The 16,440-nt window shown below is 40.0% G+C and overlaps 1 protein-coding gene across 1 annotated transcript in view; it reads left to right on the top strand.

Annotated features, from left to right (window-relative positions):
* The window catches only part of MYRFL (myelin regulatory factor like), a 64,202-nt gene that overhangs the window by 5,174 nt on the left and 42,588 nt on the right, over positions 1-16,440 (top strand). Inside the window, exons 2-6 of the mRNA XM_039495603.1 lie at positions 1,394-1,550; positions 5,621-5,688; positions 5,779-6,037; positions 7,163-7,245; positions 9,179-9,329. Of these exons, the coding sequence (XP_039351537.1) occupies positions 1,394-1,550; positions 5,621-5,688; positions 5,779-6,037; positions 7,163-7,245; positions 9,179-9,329 (718 nt within the window). The remainder of the gene's footprint in view (positions 1-1,393; positions 1,551-5,620; positions 5,689-5,778; positions 6,038-7,162; positions 7,246-9,178; positions 9,330-16,440) is intronic.

Genomic DNA, 16,440 nt, shown 5'->3' with positions numbered 1-16,440 from the left:
CCACAGCCAACCCTACAGATACCGCTAAGGCAAAAGTCTCCAATGACTGTGCACATGGGTGTGTACACACCTAGAATAGAATGGATGTGAGCAACACATCTTGAAGAACAACAGTTATGAAAGGTAGGTAACTGTTTTTTCTGTGTGTTTACCATACTTGAAATGTTAATGATTCCCACTAGGTTTTGCTTTTTAAAATTTGACTATGATGAAAGAGGGAATGTCGATCACACCTCTTCAAACTATTCAAACTCTTCCCTATTACCTGTTGTGCTGAGGACAGTAAAGCTGGGATTCTGTAGCAAACAGAAGTAACTCTATTTTGGTAATGAGCGAGTGATTCCTAAATACACATTTCATAAATTGCTTTGTGATCACAGAACATAGTAGTAGTTGGAAGTAATGCTACAGCTCGGCGCTGGCAGGTACATAGAAGGGAGTTGTGTAAACTGACAGATGCAGATTTGGGTATTGGCAGTTAAATGATGTCCAAAGTTACTAGCAGAAGTCATCTCAGGTTGAGAAGAGAAAAAAGTAGAGCAGAATGGAACTTAAGAGTATAACCATTTACACATGCAGATGCCTAACGGTGTTGTCCATGCAGCCTTACTTACACTATATTTATTATGAACCCAGAAAGGCCACAAAGTATTTTTAAAAGTAAGATTGTTTATCGTTCTAGGGAGTTCCAGCTGACTTTTGAAAAAGTCCTTGTTAATGCTATAGACCTTATAATCATAAAATCCATTTATAGCCTCCAGTTACTAAGCAACGAAGGACAAAGTACTGAACCTTTCCACTCATTGCTAAATTCTATATGTTAGTGCTTTGGTTTTGTAAGGAAAATATCAGGAAGACTACACCTAGCATCAGATTTCTGATATTTTGTTCTGTTCTTCTAAAGTTAAACCAATTCAAAGGAAAGTGTATTTTATGTTTTTCAAAGTGTTTCAAAAACAGTTTGACAGCCCAAGTCTAGTAAATGGAGTAAAATATTAGAACCCCTGATTTCTAAACTAGTTGCTTTGTACTGATCCCAGCGAGCAGATGACTATGAAATGAAATAGTCTTCAATACCTGCATTTAAGGTGCAAAATATGGACCTACATCTACCTACCTTACTCTTACGTTTCATTGAATGACATATGCAAACAATGGTTCTCAAAGTGTGATGTGAAGAAAACTTCTCATGTCTAGAGCTGCTCTGTCATCTCCCACTACCTCTTCCATGCTGCCAACTGCTTTCCACATTTCCCATCCCTCCTTTCATACTCGGGCTAGCAAGCGTGGCCCTTCTATCATCTGTAGGAGGGTTTTGTCTGAAGGCAGGGGCGATGTGGTTGTCTTTTGTACACGTGAGAAAGTGGGCTACAGCATTCTGCATGTGCTGGAGTTTGGAGTATTCGGATCTGGAGGAACCATGGGCTGAATGTCAATCTTTCTTTGTTTTTACTTGAAGGGCAAGATGTGCATGGAGCCCTGGAGAATGCTATGGTGGATACAAGTATGTTGGAAGAATTCCTTGGCAGTGACTTGGAATTTGGAGCCTTGTATGTATTAGCAATGAGAACTGAACTTGTTAGCACATTTCTTGGGTTCTGTTATCACAACATTGCTACCATCTCAACCCAGCAATCACACCTCAAATCCCATTCAAATCCGTGTTCTGCAGAAAGTAACTTGATCAAACAGGAGCCCTGATCCTTTCTTGAAGCTATATGTCTTGAAAATAGAGAAAGGGATGGCAATTGAAACATGATTTTCTTATGAGGTACAGTAGGCTTAAAAGGGTGGATGATACTGAAGGATAGGCTCACTGATAACTTTCACATTAGTTATTGTGGTAAATTTAAAGGTGTCAAACATATTACTTTTTTTGTGGATAAGAACTGTTGCTTCCATCCTAATGTCCCTTTCATAATTAAGAAATGACTCATTGATCTCTTTAAAAATAATTTGTAAATTACAACAATACATCATCCAATAGAGCATAACCGAGGACAACTTACTATGGACCACAAATCCATCAGACCTTAAAACATAGATAATTCATCCAAGCTGCCAGCTGACTTTCATTTAATACAAAAGATTATTATTCAATTCTGAAACCTGTCAAAGAAAGTTTGTGGGGGCGGGAGGGTAAAACCTCATGCCATTTCTCATTCTGGACATACACATGCACTGCACAGATTTACAGTGGGCTAAGTAGGCTATTACTGACCCATTTTCATTAATCAATTAGGAATAAACTCAGTTTGCAGACTGAGAAAAAATAAGAATATAAGGAATGCTTTACTTGCACACTTCTCGTCTTAGTTTTTAGTATCACTAAGCATATAGAAAGAACCAGATTACAAATTATTAAACCTCTTTTAAAATGAGACTTCACTTCTCATGACTATATTGTATTGCCAGTTAACAGGTTAAATAGGAAAAATCTACTACTACTACATATCTACTACATTAGATATATTATTATATACCTGTAGATAACTACTGTATAATCATGTAACTCTTAGTTATATAATGTGCAAAATATCAAATGTATCAAAATAAAATGTATTTTGGGGGCTTAACTGATTTTGCACTATAATGAAGTGTAACATTTTATTAATTATTAGATTAACAGTTCAATAACTATTCTTGTCAAATTTCTGTAACATTACAATTATCTGCATTGAAGCATAAAAACAAAAAATAAAATCTTTCAGAGAAATCCATATAAAGCCACATAAAGAGCCTTGGCATATTTAAAATACAGATAAAAAAAAATTATATGCAATTCCATGAAAAATAAAAGTATATTAATAAAATGTTTTCTGTTTTTTAAAAAAGATATTAATATTATTAAGAAGGCGCAAGGATACAACATTAATACAAAAGACATCATGCAGGTGCAGTGAATATAAAAACTGTTCCAAATAAGTTTTTGGACTTACATTTTGAAATGATCTTTAGGAACAATGCATACTATGTTGCAAGCACAAACAGGGTAGAATCTCACTGAGTTGCTGTTATATGCTTTTTTTAAATTGTGAGTGCCATGGAATACATCATCTGCACTTCTCTCCTTTTGCACAGTGAAGCTGAAGCAATGTGTGGTTTCCCCCACTTTTTTCCATAGTAAAAGCAAAAGGTGAGGGGCAAACGAAAAGTAAAACATTGAATTTTTGTTTCCCAAATGGATACTTAATGGCTGTACCAAGTTTGTGATTCAAGTTCATTTCAAACATATTTTTTCTTAAAACACAAAACAATGGTATTTTCCCCAACTTGAATCTACAGTAATTTCCTTCCTCTTTCCATGACTGTTTACTTTCCTTCCTCTAGTAGTGTTTAAAATATGTTGTTGGACTTTCATTTGAAATATTTTAATCGAAAACAGAAATTAGGTGGGTACCTGAGGCAGTGTTTGAAACCAGGAAACATGCATACAGTATATAGAAGGGAAGTTGAAGACTTTTATAGATTTACAGTTCAAATTTTATGAGGCAAATTACTTTCCTAACTCTAGTTTGTTAAAGTTAGAAAACAATGTTTAAAACATTAAACAGTTTTTAAAAGCTCTAGAAATATCTCCTTACTCTGAAGAAAACTTTAAATGTTATTCATACACTCATTTCTTAAAGGACATTCACCAAGTCAAATCTGGCCTAAACTGTAGGTTTTATAAATGTGACATTTTATAAAACCAAGAGCAATAGAATGTGGAAATGCACCAGAACGTGTAAATGAAATGGACGACAAACAAAAGTGAAACTGACTTGTCTTTCAGAGTGTGCAAACTAAGACATAAAAATTAAACAGTATAAATAGTAGAATGTAAACTAGATCACTGAAACTCTATTTTAATCATAAAAGTGTTTGCAATAGAGGTAAGGGCATTTTTGTGTTAATATTTTTAACTTAACAGCATCCCTTTAAATAATTGCTTTCTATCTAACCTCCAAGAAGGGCAGCAGGTGTTGTACAAACAGATAGTGCTCCTCCCCCACACCCACTAAAAAAAATTCCTTCGCAATTAGCTTTCTTTTATTAACCTGTCTATTTATAAATCTTAAGCATCAATTTCTCAGGCAGTGTTTCAAAGTAGAGATTGAGGCTGAAATTTACAAAAGAGCCTATGGGAGTTAAGCACCCAACTCTGATTGAATTTCCATTTCTGTTTGGATTTAAACAATTCCTACCTTTAAATGAGGGTCTCTTCCAGTTCTGGGCAAATGATAATGTTATTGCATAAGCAATTCCCTGTCTTGGGCTCCTTTGAAAGTCCCAGCCAGAGTGTGTGTGTGAGAGCTGCCTTTTGGCCAACATCAGGAATTGAATGGGGGTGGGGGGAGGCTTCTGCAGCTTGAAATGAAGAGACAACCTTTTAAGCTGAGAGCTGTAACAGACCCCATGTTGACTGGACACACCGGGGACACACAATACACTGGCTAGTGGGTTACATACACATGCAGCTCTTATCTTTACAGAGGCTGGCCAGATAGCAAGTGTGAAAAATTGGGACAGGGTTGGGGGGTAATAGGTGCCTATGTAAGAAAAAGGCCCAAATATCGTGACTGTCCCTTATGGAAGTAGAGAAAGGGATAAAGGAATTTGAACATAGAGATCTTAGTCTTGCGTTATTAGAGTCAGTGTCAGCCTGACTTTGTTAGCCTGATCTTGCTCTATTCCTAGCTTCTGGCTTGTTGCTCCAAACTCAGGGAGGACTCATTTTTCTCCCACACTCTATAGAATCAGGACATCTGGTCACCCTATCTTTACAGGCCATTTTAATGTAGTGTGATGTCAGAGACTGGCTTGCATGGTTATGAGCCTAACAAAAATATAATTTATAATGTATTTTAATTCATTCAGATTTCTAAAATGCAACCATAGGCACCAAGACTGCTCTGGGCGGCTACCCCTATGTCGAACAAAGTGGGAATGGGGTTTAATACATGGTATGAATAGCTGGTCTTAAATGATGAGGTTACACTGGCTTTTGTGGTTTTGCCTCAGCAGGGCTGTGTGCATTTAAAAAAAAAAAAAAGACCAATCCTCTGTATTCCTGAGCATTTTGGGGGTTAGCTATGAAAATACAAATATTGGCCCCCTGTTAAGGTCTTCCAAACTGAGCTGAAAAATTGTTTGGATGAAAAATGAGTCCAAATAGACTGCCTGGGGGCTCTGAGCAAAGCCCACATCTTGCCTGGAAACCCTACCCTGAACTCCCTCTTTCTTTCCCAGTGAGCTTGCAAGGGCCTAGCTCTTGTTTCTATTTTAATCAGACAAATACAAATTCAATCCCCTTCCATTGTGTCCCATGCCCTCTCCTCCCCACTCTTCCTACTTTGTGTCTCTTAATTTCCACAGTGCTGAAGTTCTGGAGGCTAAAGCATAAGCCAGAACAAATTGTCTAAAGCTGATACCTTCTGCTGATGAAGATACTGGGCATCTCCCATCCAGAGCCTAGAGAGAAAGGGAATTTTAAATTTTTATAGGCAGGCCAAGCCTTTAAGGCTACCAGGTCCATATGTTATGAATTACTCATGTGGTTTGAGGTAGTTAAAGATTGGCTTATGGTTATTATGCATTTCTTTTCATAGTGAAATAAAAATATCCTTTTCATCTCCAGGCAAAGCCAGTTACCAGACTCCCCGCCAGATTCGGGATCAGAGCCATATTCTCCACCACAACTGAAGGGTGGGTTGTGTGAGTTCTAATCTTACTGTACTATTAGCATTCTTTCTATTCTCTTTACGATTTAAATGTTTCATTTGTTATTCCTTGCAGCTTTACATTATGATGCTTTAGGACCCACTGAACTGCGGCTGTCACTTTCCTTCCCTTCTGCGAGGGCACCCGATACATTTCCTTGTAGATACCCTGACAGTTTCTCTGACCTGAGCACCAATGGACATCCCGGCGGTGTTCCCCAAGACTGCTGTCTCAAGACAGATAATGCCGTGTCTCCCTGGAATACTTCTATATCCTCCAGCTCTCTGGGTTTAAATTATTCCTACGTTCAGCCAAGGGCCTCTCATAGTGCTGGGTAAGGTATAATTTTATTATGTAGGAAGGAAGGCAGATACAGAAAAGGGAAGGTGGCGCAGCTGCTTTTAAGAGCTATATGGTTTCAGACTGGAAAGAACCACATGTAGAAAAATACTGGGTACAAGTTTCTCCACATGGTGGCTCTGTTTATACATTTATGGGATCCTTATCAGCTATTGTTCTTTAAGCACCATATTTTAAAGATTAAAAATCAGATTAAAACCAAAAGCAATTAAATTCAAGAAAAAGTTACAAGGTTAGAGAGAGATTGTAAGCTAATGAGTAGCTGGGATGGCAAAAATATCTGTGGTATTTTACAACACCCATTTAAGGGGTTTTATTTTCATGAGTTAACATTCTGACATGCGGCATGAGAAAAAACAGCTTATTTTATTTGTGTGATAAAACCGAATACTCATTATATACTTGATATAGTTTTCAGCCACCAAAATGTGTTGGGTGCTTAATAATAAAACAAATAAAAATTAAGGCAAAATCCCTTTTCCCTCAGTGCCTAATCAAAAGATCTTGGCAGGCCAAGGGAAAGAGTAACCATCTCCCAGCTTGTGGATTGGAACCTATTTTGGCTTATAGCCCTTGACCCTACACCTTTCTGGATGGCAAATAAAAAGTCTCAAGGATCCGTATTGTGGCAGATCCTCCAGCCCTGTCTCTTCCCACATGTAGAACTAGACTCCATGCTGCACAAGAGGTGCAAACACCCTCAAGGGCTCTTCATCATATCCCCTCCTCCTTATATAGCAGAACCACTGTAAATGGCCTTTTTCCTTATCCATGGAGGAGGGAAACAGAGTTTGCCCCTGCTTGACTAAACCCATTCAAGAATAAGGCTGGGATTTTAGTACAACTGGTTCAAAACAAATGCAATCTCTGTGGTGTGCTGTGTGTGTAAAACTTGCTTTAAAAAGGGTGAATTCCATGGTCACATGGAATAAAAAGGACGCTGGTATTTAAGACCGAAAAGCATAAGTCACTTAATTCAGTAAAAATAAAGCAGAATCAGAACTCAAGTGAAAATTCTGTTAGAAATCAGGTACTTGGGTGTTATCTTATAACTTTCATTATTCTGTGGAGTAATAATGTACAATGCATTTTTTTTAAGTATTTCCCTGGCATCAGCTAAAAAGAGAAGATTGTTAGACGATGCCACTGATTCTCCACCATGGACTAACAACACTCAGCAGGGTAAGTGTTTCATATTGTTGACCACTAGGACATTTTGACAGTCACGCTAGTGCTGGCTCAGAAAAGATAACAGTATTAAACCTGGAAGGCTCCTTCAAACAATTCTCTTTGCTGTTTTTTCAAAAGTGAGGAACAATCTGTTTTTGCAGATTACAGATGAAGCTTTAAATGTTCACTCACTGAGTGCACTCATCAGTCAAAGGGTTCTGTCCTTATATGCATGAGCCTGTGGAACATAGGAGATTCTGTACTCTGTTGACCTAGTTGACACAAAGTCATCTAGGACATGGAAACCATCTTGGGTTAGCTTAACAGGTGATTAATGAGGCGGGGCAGAAGGAAGGAAGAGAATGCATTTCAGCTTCACTTGCCATCTGATTTGACAGCTCCCATTCTTCTGTAAAATGTATCCATATAGGGGTCTGACAAAAGCGCTTTATTGTTTTCTCCCCAACATTAATATAATTCAGGGTTTTATCATGATGAAAATGCTGAATCTATAAAAGTCCATATGTACCAAAAGACTCATTGGGCTTCTACAGGAATGAATCAACATTGGCATATGAGGTTGTATGTGACCAAATAGTTCACAATGAACAATTTATCTGATGAATTGAAGCCTTTCAATGAGAAGCTTGTATTTAGCTGTGACTCTGTTGCGTAGCTTGAAAGCTTGTCTCTCTCACCAGCAGAAGTTAGACCAATAAAAGATATTACCTCACCCACCTTGTCTCTCTAATATCCTGGGCCGGACACAGCTACAACCACACTGCATAGTCAGAAGCCTGTCACTCTTTCAGACTTATAAGTTATTTGAAATTATTCGATCAATTTTTGTGGTGGTTTCTTCTATCCACTAGTATATGGATTGACCAGAAACCTTTCTTTAAGTATCTGTTGTTTGAGCTGTGTTGGTAAATTGTGATTGGTCAGATGAGTTGCACGGTATTGTTACTGTTCCTGATGGAATGGATAAACAAACAGTTGTGGATGCTTGCATATGTGAATTTAAAATGTTGGGTTTTAATAATGGAGATACAGCTCTGAAATTTGCTCTGTGCAAACATCTATGTCAGTAAAACTCAGTGGCTCAATTTTAGTGTACTGTGAGCATGCAAGGGGCTCAAACATGGCAGAAGGAAATTAGTTTAAAAATCGAAATGAGTAACCAGAGAACATTGTTTGTAGTATTCACCCAGTTGTCTGTCAAAAACACAGTTATTGCAGCTAGGGGCTCTGGGCTGCAATTATTTCAACAGTGCTGTGCTCTTTCTGTCACACCATGGTGCCTCAGGCCACATACGGGTTCTTGGATTGCTTGCTCACTGTAGTGTACTCTATATTCTGGGCTGCACTCCATTTATTTGTCTCCCACATGAAGTGCTCCTCAGCCTTCATGACATGTGGAGTATCTCAAGCATCAGCATTGACCCTGGCTGCTTCAAGCTGATGTAATTGGCAGTCTGGGATGTTTCTCATTATAAAGCATTAAACAGTGATTGGCCAGCCAATGAATGGCTGAATGTTGCTTTTTTTTGCTATGGAACTAAATATTTGTTCGTTTGGACTGGTGGATTATTTTAAGCTTATTGCAAGTGGGGTAACTGATAATTCTGGTATTCCTTCTTTCTTTGCTAGATCGTGTCACAAAATGATTATTTCAAAAGTTAAAATATTTAGCGAACAAATTATTTTTTTTGCCACGTAACGTTTTTTTGGTAGAAGAATGAAAAGCAATGCTACCTGAGTGATAGCTTACAGAGCATGAAAGGTAAAAAAATAATGCATGCTCTGTGACAATAAAATAAGGCAGGCAAATTTTTTTGGAATAGCTACAAAGGAAAACAATTTATTTTTATTTACTGGTCTTCTGCAGTGTTACTGGCTAGCCCTGGCATGTAGCAAATAAACTATCACTTTTGTTTCTTCACAGTGACAGTAAAGGACTGTGGCACTGAAGTGCAAGAGTATGACAGCGATGGACAGAATGTAGCGGCTGTGGACAAATGTTATCAGGCTCTAACGTGGCAGCCGTATCAAACTTCTCACTGGAGCGGCTTATTTAACTATAGTTACGAAAAACTGTAAGCACGGATGTTTACACTTGGATTTATTTTTGTTTGCATTGAGCTGCTGAAATGAATAGTGCATGTAGTTTTCAGAATGAAACTGGAGGCAGGGGAGAGGGGGCATGTGACAGTCAGAAGTGAGAATGAAATTGCAGAGAGATCTGATAACCAGATTTTAAGGAATCACTGAATGTTCATGCCAAGCAATCTGATATATTTTTTTTCAACACAGCAGATGGACCCTAAATCAGGTAGATTCAGGCATGAGAACACTTCCAAGTTAACTTAAATAGATTTGATTTTTTTTTCTCCTTTTGGCAAAACAGATTGGAACAAGTAACTATTGTACATACTGCACATTGCCTTCCCATGGCTTAAGGCCCTCTTAATGTAGTTACCTTCGTTACTTTGTTATTGGTGCATGGGCGCTTATAATCTACGCTACAAGGTTTTAATATTGTGCACCTGTTTTAGAGTTTGCCTGTACAGACACAGAATTTTGCAGCAGCGACAAAAGGGGGTAAAAAACCTCCCCAACATCAGCACACCACCTTGGGAAAGGTCACTCCAAGTTCAATCCCCCCTTCATCCCCCGATTTTCTGTGTTCTAGTATTCAGAGAACTTTTTTTCAGCAGAGGTCCTTCCATGTTAGCTTGTTTATCCCCCCGGGGTGAAGTAAACAATTAGTCACTGTGCACAGTAGAGAAGCCTTTTAAGTGCTAGTGTTAGCTTGTATTTTCCTCCAGCTCCACCCTCCTCTCTCCCTCCAAAAATTAAAAAACACTTGGCAAAAAGAACACTTTCCAAAAAAGGTTAATTCAGGTGTATCCTGTTCAGCCCTGAACACTAGTGTCTCCCATTTATACACACACCGCACTGTAGTAGCAGTATGAGGTGTGGGTTTGTTTGGTTTTATTATAATTTTTTTAACACCACCCCACTCTGAAGGGACTATCTTAAGGGTGAGCCAATAGTTCAATGTCTCTGCCTTTCAAACCTTGGTGCCTTTGCTGGGAAAGCCTACAAGCCTCCCAGTCGGCTTGGAGAGGTGATTGTGGCCTGGATACCTCTCCATGTGGAAGTGACCTGCCACATCCAATATATTGCATATCAACTTTTGGTCAATGGCTACATTTCATTTGTGGATTAGAAGTGATAGGCTCTGAATGCAGTTTTATCAGCTATTTAATCCCTGATATGTTCAAAACTTAAAACTGATGTTATAGAAGCACTTTTTTGGTGCATTATATCAGGGAACAGACACTATGATGATTACCATAAAAATACCTAAATAGATAAATTATTACCATTATTTGGAAAATGGATTATAGTATCACTTAGGGGGATTATCATTTTTTTTTTAGTATAGGTCCGTGTTAGTAGTCTTTCTCCCAAGATGCATTGTAGTTATCATCTGCATACAGAATTTTCTGTTTCCTGATATTATATCCTATTTGAGTCAAAAGAACATTAGTATTATCACTGCTAAGTCTAAATAGATTAGTCTAGATGGACTAAAGGTAAAAAATCCACTGCTATCTACATACTACACAGACCACAGTGAGAGATTATGCCATACTCTATCAAAGAAACTGAGGAATCACCTGATGAGCATCCTATACAGCAAACAGGAAAACATCAAAAAAGAGCTCTCCAACCTGGAGACTCTCATAAATAACCAAACTTCTATACAAACGGACTTCACTAAAATAAGACAGGAGATCTACATTACTCACTTCACCTCTCTACAAAGGAAAAAGGACTGTAAGCTGTCTAAACTCCTACCTGCCAAATGGGGCCACAACCGTGGTATCCCTAACCCACCCAACAATATTGTCAATCTATCCAACCACACACTCAGGACAGACTTTTCTTCTGGGCTATCTCAGGGACTCTCTTTCTGCCCTGCCACCCCCACTAACATGATACAGTTCTGCAGCGATCTGGAAGCCTACTTTCGCCATCTCCGACTCAAAGAATACTTTCAGGATAACACTGAACAGCCCACTGATACACAGTTACCCTCCCACCAACAGCACAAGAAGAAAAACTCCACATGGACTCCTTCTGAGGGTCGAAATGACAGTCTGGACCTATACATAGAATGCTTCCGCTGACGTGCACCGGCAGAAATTGTGGAAAAACAACATCGCTTGCCTCATAACCTAAGTCGTGCAGAACGCAATGCCATCCACAGCCTCAGAAACCACCCTGACATTATAATCCAACAGGCTGATAAAGGAGGTGCTGTTGTCGTCATGAACAGGTCTGACTACCAAAAGGAGGCCGCCAGACAATTCTACAGGCCACTTCCCTCAGATCCCACTGAGGAATATACTAAGAAACTGCACCATCTACTCAGGACACTCCCTACACTAACACCGGAACAAATCAACATACCCTTAGAGCCCCGACCAGGGTTATTCTATCTACAACCCAAGATCCACAAACCTGGAAATCCTGGACGCCACATCATCTCGGGCATTGGCACTCTCACTGAAGGACTGTCTGGATATGTGGACTCTCTACTCAGACCCTATGCCACCAACACTCCCAGCTATCTCTGTGACACCACTGATTTCCTGAGGAAACTACAATGCATTGGTGACCTTCCAGAAAACACCATCCTAGCCACCATGGATGTAGAGACTCTCTCTACACAAACATCCCACACACAGATGGAATACAAGCTGTCAGAAACAGTATCCCTGGTGATGCCACAGCACAACTGGTTGCTGAGCTCTGTGCCTTTATCCTCACACACAACTATTTCAAATTTGATGACGATATATACCTCCAGATCAGTGGCACCACTATGGGCACCCGCATGGCCCCACAATATGCCAACATTTATATGGCTGACATGGAACGCTTCCTCAGCTCTCGTCCACTCACGCCCCTTCTCTACCTATGCTACATTGATGACATCTTCATCATCTGGACCCATGGGAAGGAGACTCTGGAAAAATTCCACCAAGATTTCAACAGCTTCCACCCCACCATCAACCTCAGCCTGGACCAATCTACACAGGAGGTCCACTTCCTAGACACCACGGTGCAAATAAGTGATGGTCACATTAACACCACCCTATACTGAAAACCTACCGACCGCTATGCCTACCTTCATGCCTCCAGCTTCCATCCCGGGCACACCACACGATCCATTGTCTACAGCCAAGCACTGAGGTACACATCTGCTCTAACCCCTCAGACAGAGACCAACACCTACAAAATCTCCACCAAGCATTCTCAAAACTACAATACCCGCATGAGGAAATAAGGAAACAGATCAACAGAGCCAGACGTGTACCCAGAAACCTCCTACTACAAGACAAACCCAAGAAAGAAACCAACAGGACTCCACTGGCCATCACGTACAGTCCCCAGCTAAAACCCCTCCAAAGCCTCATCAGGGATCTACAACCCATCCTGGACAATGATCCCACACTTTCACAGGCCTTGGGTGGCAGGCCAGTCCTCGCCCACAGACAACCTGCCAACCTGAACCATATTCTCACCAGTAACTGCACATTGCACCATAGTAACTCTAACTCAGGAACCAATCCATGCAACAAACCTCGATGCCAGCTCTGCCCACATATCTACACCAGCGACACCATCACAGGACCTATCCAGATCAGCCACACCATCACCGGTTCATTCACCTGCACGTCCACCAATGTAATATACACCATCATATGCCAGCAATGCCCCTCTGCTATGTACATCAGCCAAACTGGACAGTCTCTACGGAAAAGAATAAATGGACACAAATCAGATATTAGGAATGGCAATATTCAAAAACCCATAGGAGAACACTTCAACCTCCCTGGCCACACAATAGCAGATCTTAAGGTGGCCATCCTGCAGCAAAAAAACTTCAGGACCAGACTTCAAAGAGAAACTGCTGAGCTTCAGTTCATCTGCAAATTTGACACCATCAGCTCAGGATTAAACAAAGACTGTGAATGGCTTGCCAACTACAGAACCAGTTTCTCCTCCCTTGGTTTTCACACCTCAGCTGCTAGAAGAGGGCCTCATCCTCCCTAATTGATCTAACCTCGTTATCTCTAGCCTGCTTCTGGCTTGCATATATATATATATATATACCTGCCCCTGGAAATTTCCACTACATGCATCCGACGAAGTGGGTATTCACTCACGAAAGCTCATGCTGCAAAATGTCTGTTAGTCTATAAGGTGCCACAGGACTCTTTGCTGCTTTTACAGGTCCAGACTAACACGGCTACCCCTCTGATTCTAGATAGATTGTTATTGATCCTAAAAAAACTTACTGTTTCCTCTTTTTTTTAGAATTTTGTTTCTAAGAAAAAATTACCATTTTCTTTTTACCTTCACAGCAGATGGGATTCCATTCTGAAACATGTAGTCTCAAGTGCCAATTTGTTCTTGTTACAAAAGCGAAGATGAGTTGGATCTAAAATTCTAGATCTGAAAATTCCCTTGTTCTGGGAAAGTTTAAATCTGAGCTGTGTGGCTTTGGCTTGTTTCTATAAAAAAAAATTCTCAAATTTCAGCTAACTCTTAAGTCATGGGTTAAGATTTTCAAAAGTAGCTGCTGATTTTTGTGGGTCTCGGTTTTGGGAGATCTCATCTAAAACCCCTTAAAGCGGCCTGAGTTTTCAATGGGTGGATACTTAGCACTTTCAGAAAAGATGGCCTTTTTATGGTCTCTCAATTTGGACACCCAAAATTTAATAATTATTTCTGAAAATTCTGGCTATTGAGAGTTAGTTTTTCAGCCTTCAGCAGTCAGAATATAAATGCTAATTAAAATAAAATCAGGCGGTGATTCTGCAAACACTTAAGAATGTGCTTAATGTTATACACGTTAGTAGTCACATTAAGTTCAATGGAGCTATTCATGTGTGTAAAGTTAAGCACATGTATACGTTTTTCCAGGATTCCGGCCAGTATATATTTATGAGAAATCAATAGTCTTAACTGCAGGAACCCAGTTCATATAATCTTAAGCTCACATGATCTGTGAAATGAATAAACTGCCTGGAGACTTCAAATCAAGAAAATGAGAATTAATCTGTTTATTTTTAATTCCTAGCTACAAGTACAAAAATTAGAAGGAGGAAAAAGTAATTCAGTATTTATTTAGGGCAGCCATTCTCAAACTATGGGTTGGGACCCTTGGGTCGCAACCTTGTTTTAATGGGGTCACCAGGGCTGGTGAGGCCCAGGGCCAAAGCATGAGTCCCACCACCCAGGGCTGAAGCCCGAAGGCTTCATGCCTGGGTGGCAGGGTCAGGCTTCAGCTTCAGCCCTGGGTGGCGGGACTCGGGTTACAGGATCCTGCCTGGGGCTTGAAGCCCTTGGGCTTCAGCTTTTCCCCCCTGCAACCCGGGGTGGTGGAGCTCAAGCTTTGAGTTCACACCCATCTCGCCTGGGTGGGCAGGGCTTGAGTGGGCTCAGGCTTCGGTCCCCTTTCATGGGGTTATATAGTAATTTTTGTTGTCAGAAGGAGGTTGTGATGCAATGAAGTTTGAGAACCCCTGATTTAGGGGAAACAGAATTATGTATTTATAAAAACAAAAACCCTAATCTGTTTATTTTCTAGTGCAAAAATGTTTACAATTCCCTTTAAATATTTAAATCCATTAGTTAGCAAACTATCCCCCACTTGCTGTTTATCTGTTTAATTTGCTGCTGCTGCAGCTAAAGGATTTATTTACAGCAACATTTTAAAGAGATGTGTAAGGCATTGTTAGTCAGTGCACTAGAAATGGCCTCATGTCATGGCTGGCTGCCTTCATAAGACACGTACAGGGCATGGTCCTCCAATGTTTTATGCGCATGATTACCTTTTTTCACGTGAATAACTTTACTGACATCAGTTGGACACTTGTGCATAAACCTTTGCATGGCCTGGGCCTGAAGGTTCTGATCCTGCAACCCCTCTGACCATGGAACTGATATCGACTTCAGTGGCAGCTCCATGTGTGGAGGGCTTGAAGGATTGGGGTTCTCAGTCTGTGATTTAACTCTGTGGATCAGATTACACCTCCCCCTAGACGAGTGGGAATAAAGGTATGAGAAAGCATTTCACTTCCCCATCCATACACCTTGGGCCAGTGCAAGGCCCTCCCAGTGCTGTGAAAGAAATACTGTTGGGTTTGCTAGCAACCCAGGTAGAGGTGTGCTGATGTGAAGTGGGTGAGCAGAGCCATGGCCCAGACCCCTCCCCTCCTCTCCTGTATTCCAGGAGAGTTGCACTGGAGGAGCACTGTCAACATTACAGAGACATAGACAAGTGAAGCATGCTGTCTTCTCTCACCAGCACTCCAGCAGTCTGGCTCCTCCCCAACTGCACCATGGCTCAGACTCATAAGAAACATAACGGAGCCCTAGTTAGGCAAAGGAAAAAGCTGATCACCCTCAAATCCCAATAAAATTCCTTGCAAAATCAGACCTAGATATTCCATGTGTTTCTTAACTGCTTTATGAAGATGTACCTGGGTACAGTAGGTAAGAATCCAAACATGACAGTATTCTTCAGAATAACCTTCAACCCAAATCATTCCTCTTAGGGAAGGGAGAGCTGTCCTTCTATTTCTTGACCTGTGTCTGCATTTAAGCAAATGTTCAGAAATTGCTTTAAATCATCAGCTTATAAATTGGCATTGCCCTAACATAGAAGAAATTTCAAAATTTATATAGAGGCTTAAGGAGTTTCTTCAGCGATGATGCTTTTAAGACCTGATATACTCGTTATGACTTACGTTAAAAAATAAGTGAATTCAGAAGCAATATGGTAGTTTAGGAAGCCTTTATAGCTTTGCTGTCTATGCCAGAAAATCTATGATTAAAGTTTGTTCAAAAGATAATAAAGTCTTTATAAATCTTTTGTAAAATCTTTATATTAAATCCTTCCACCTATAATGAGCAAATGAATGGATTAGTCTTGAAAAGCTGTCATTAGTGGCTGTGCTAATGAGGAGTTCCATAGTGGAATTTGATCATCATCATCATCAAATCTCTCATTAATGAGGAAAGTCTTTCTTCATATCAGGAAGATTTGCCATGTAGTCCTGTTACTTCAAGATTATCAATCACTTACGTCAGCAAACTGCAACCATTGTCTGGGATGGCTAA

The sequence above is a fragment of the Mauremys reevesii genome, linkage group 1, assembly GCF_016161935.1.
Source record: "Mauremys reevesii isolate NIE-2019 linkage group 1, ASM1616193v1, whole genome shotgun sequence".
NCBI lineage: Eukaryota > Metazoa > Chordata > Testudines > Geoemydidae > Mauremys > Mauremys reevesii.
The sequence above is the reverse complement of the archived record's forward strand: the minus strand, read 5'-3'. Positions and strand labels throughout refer to the sequence as shown.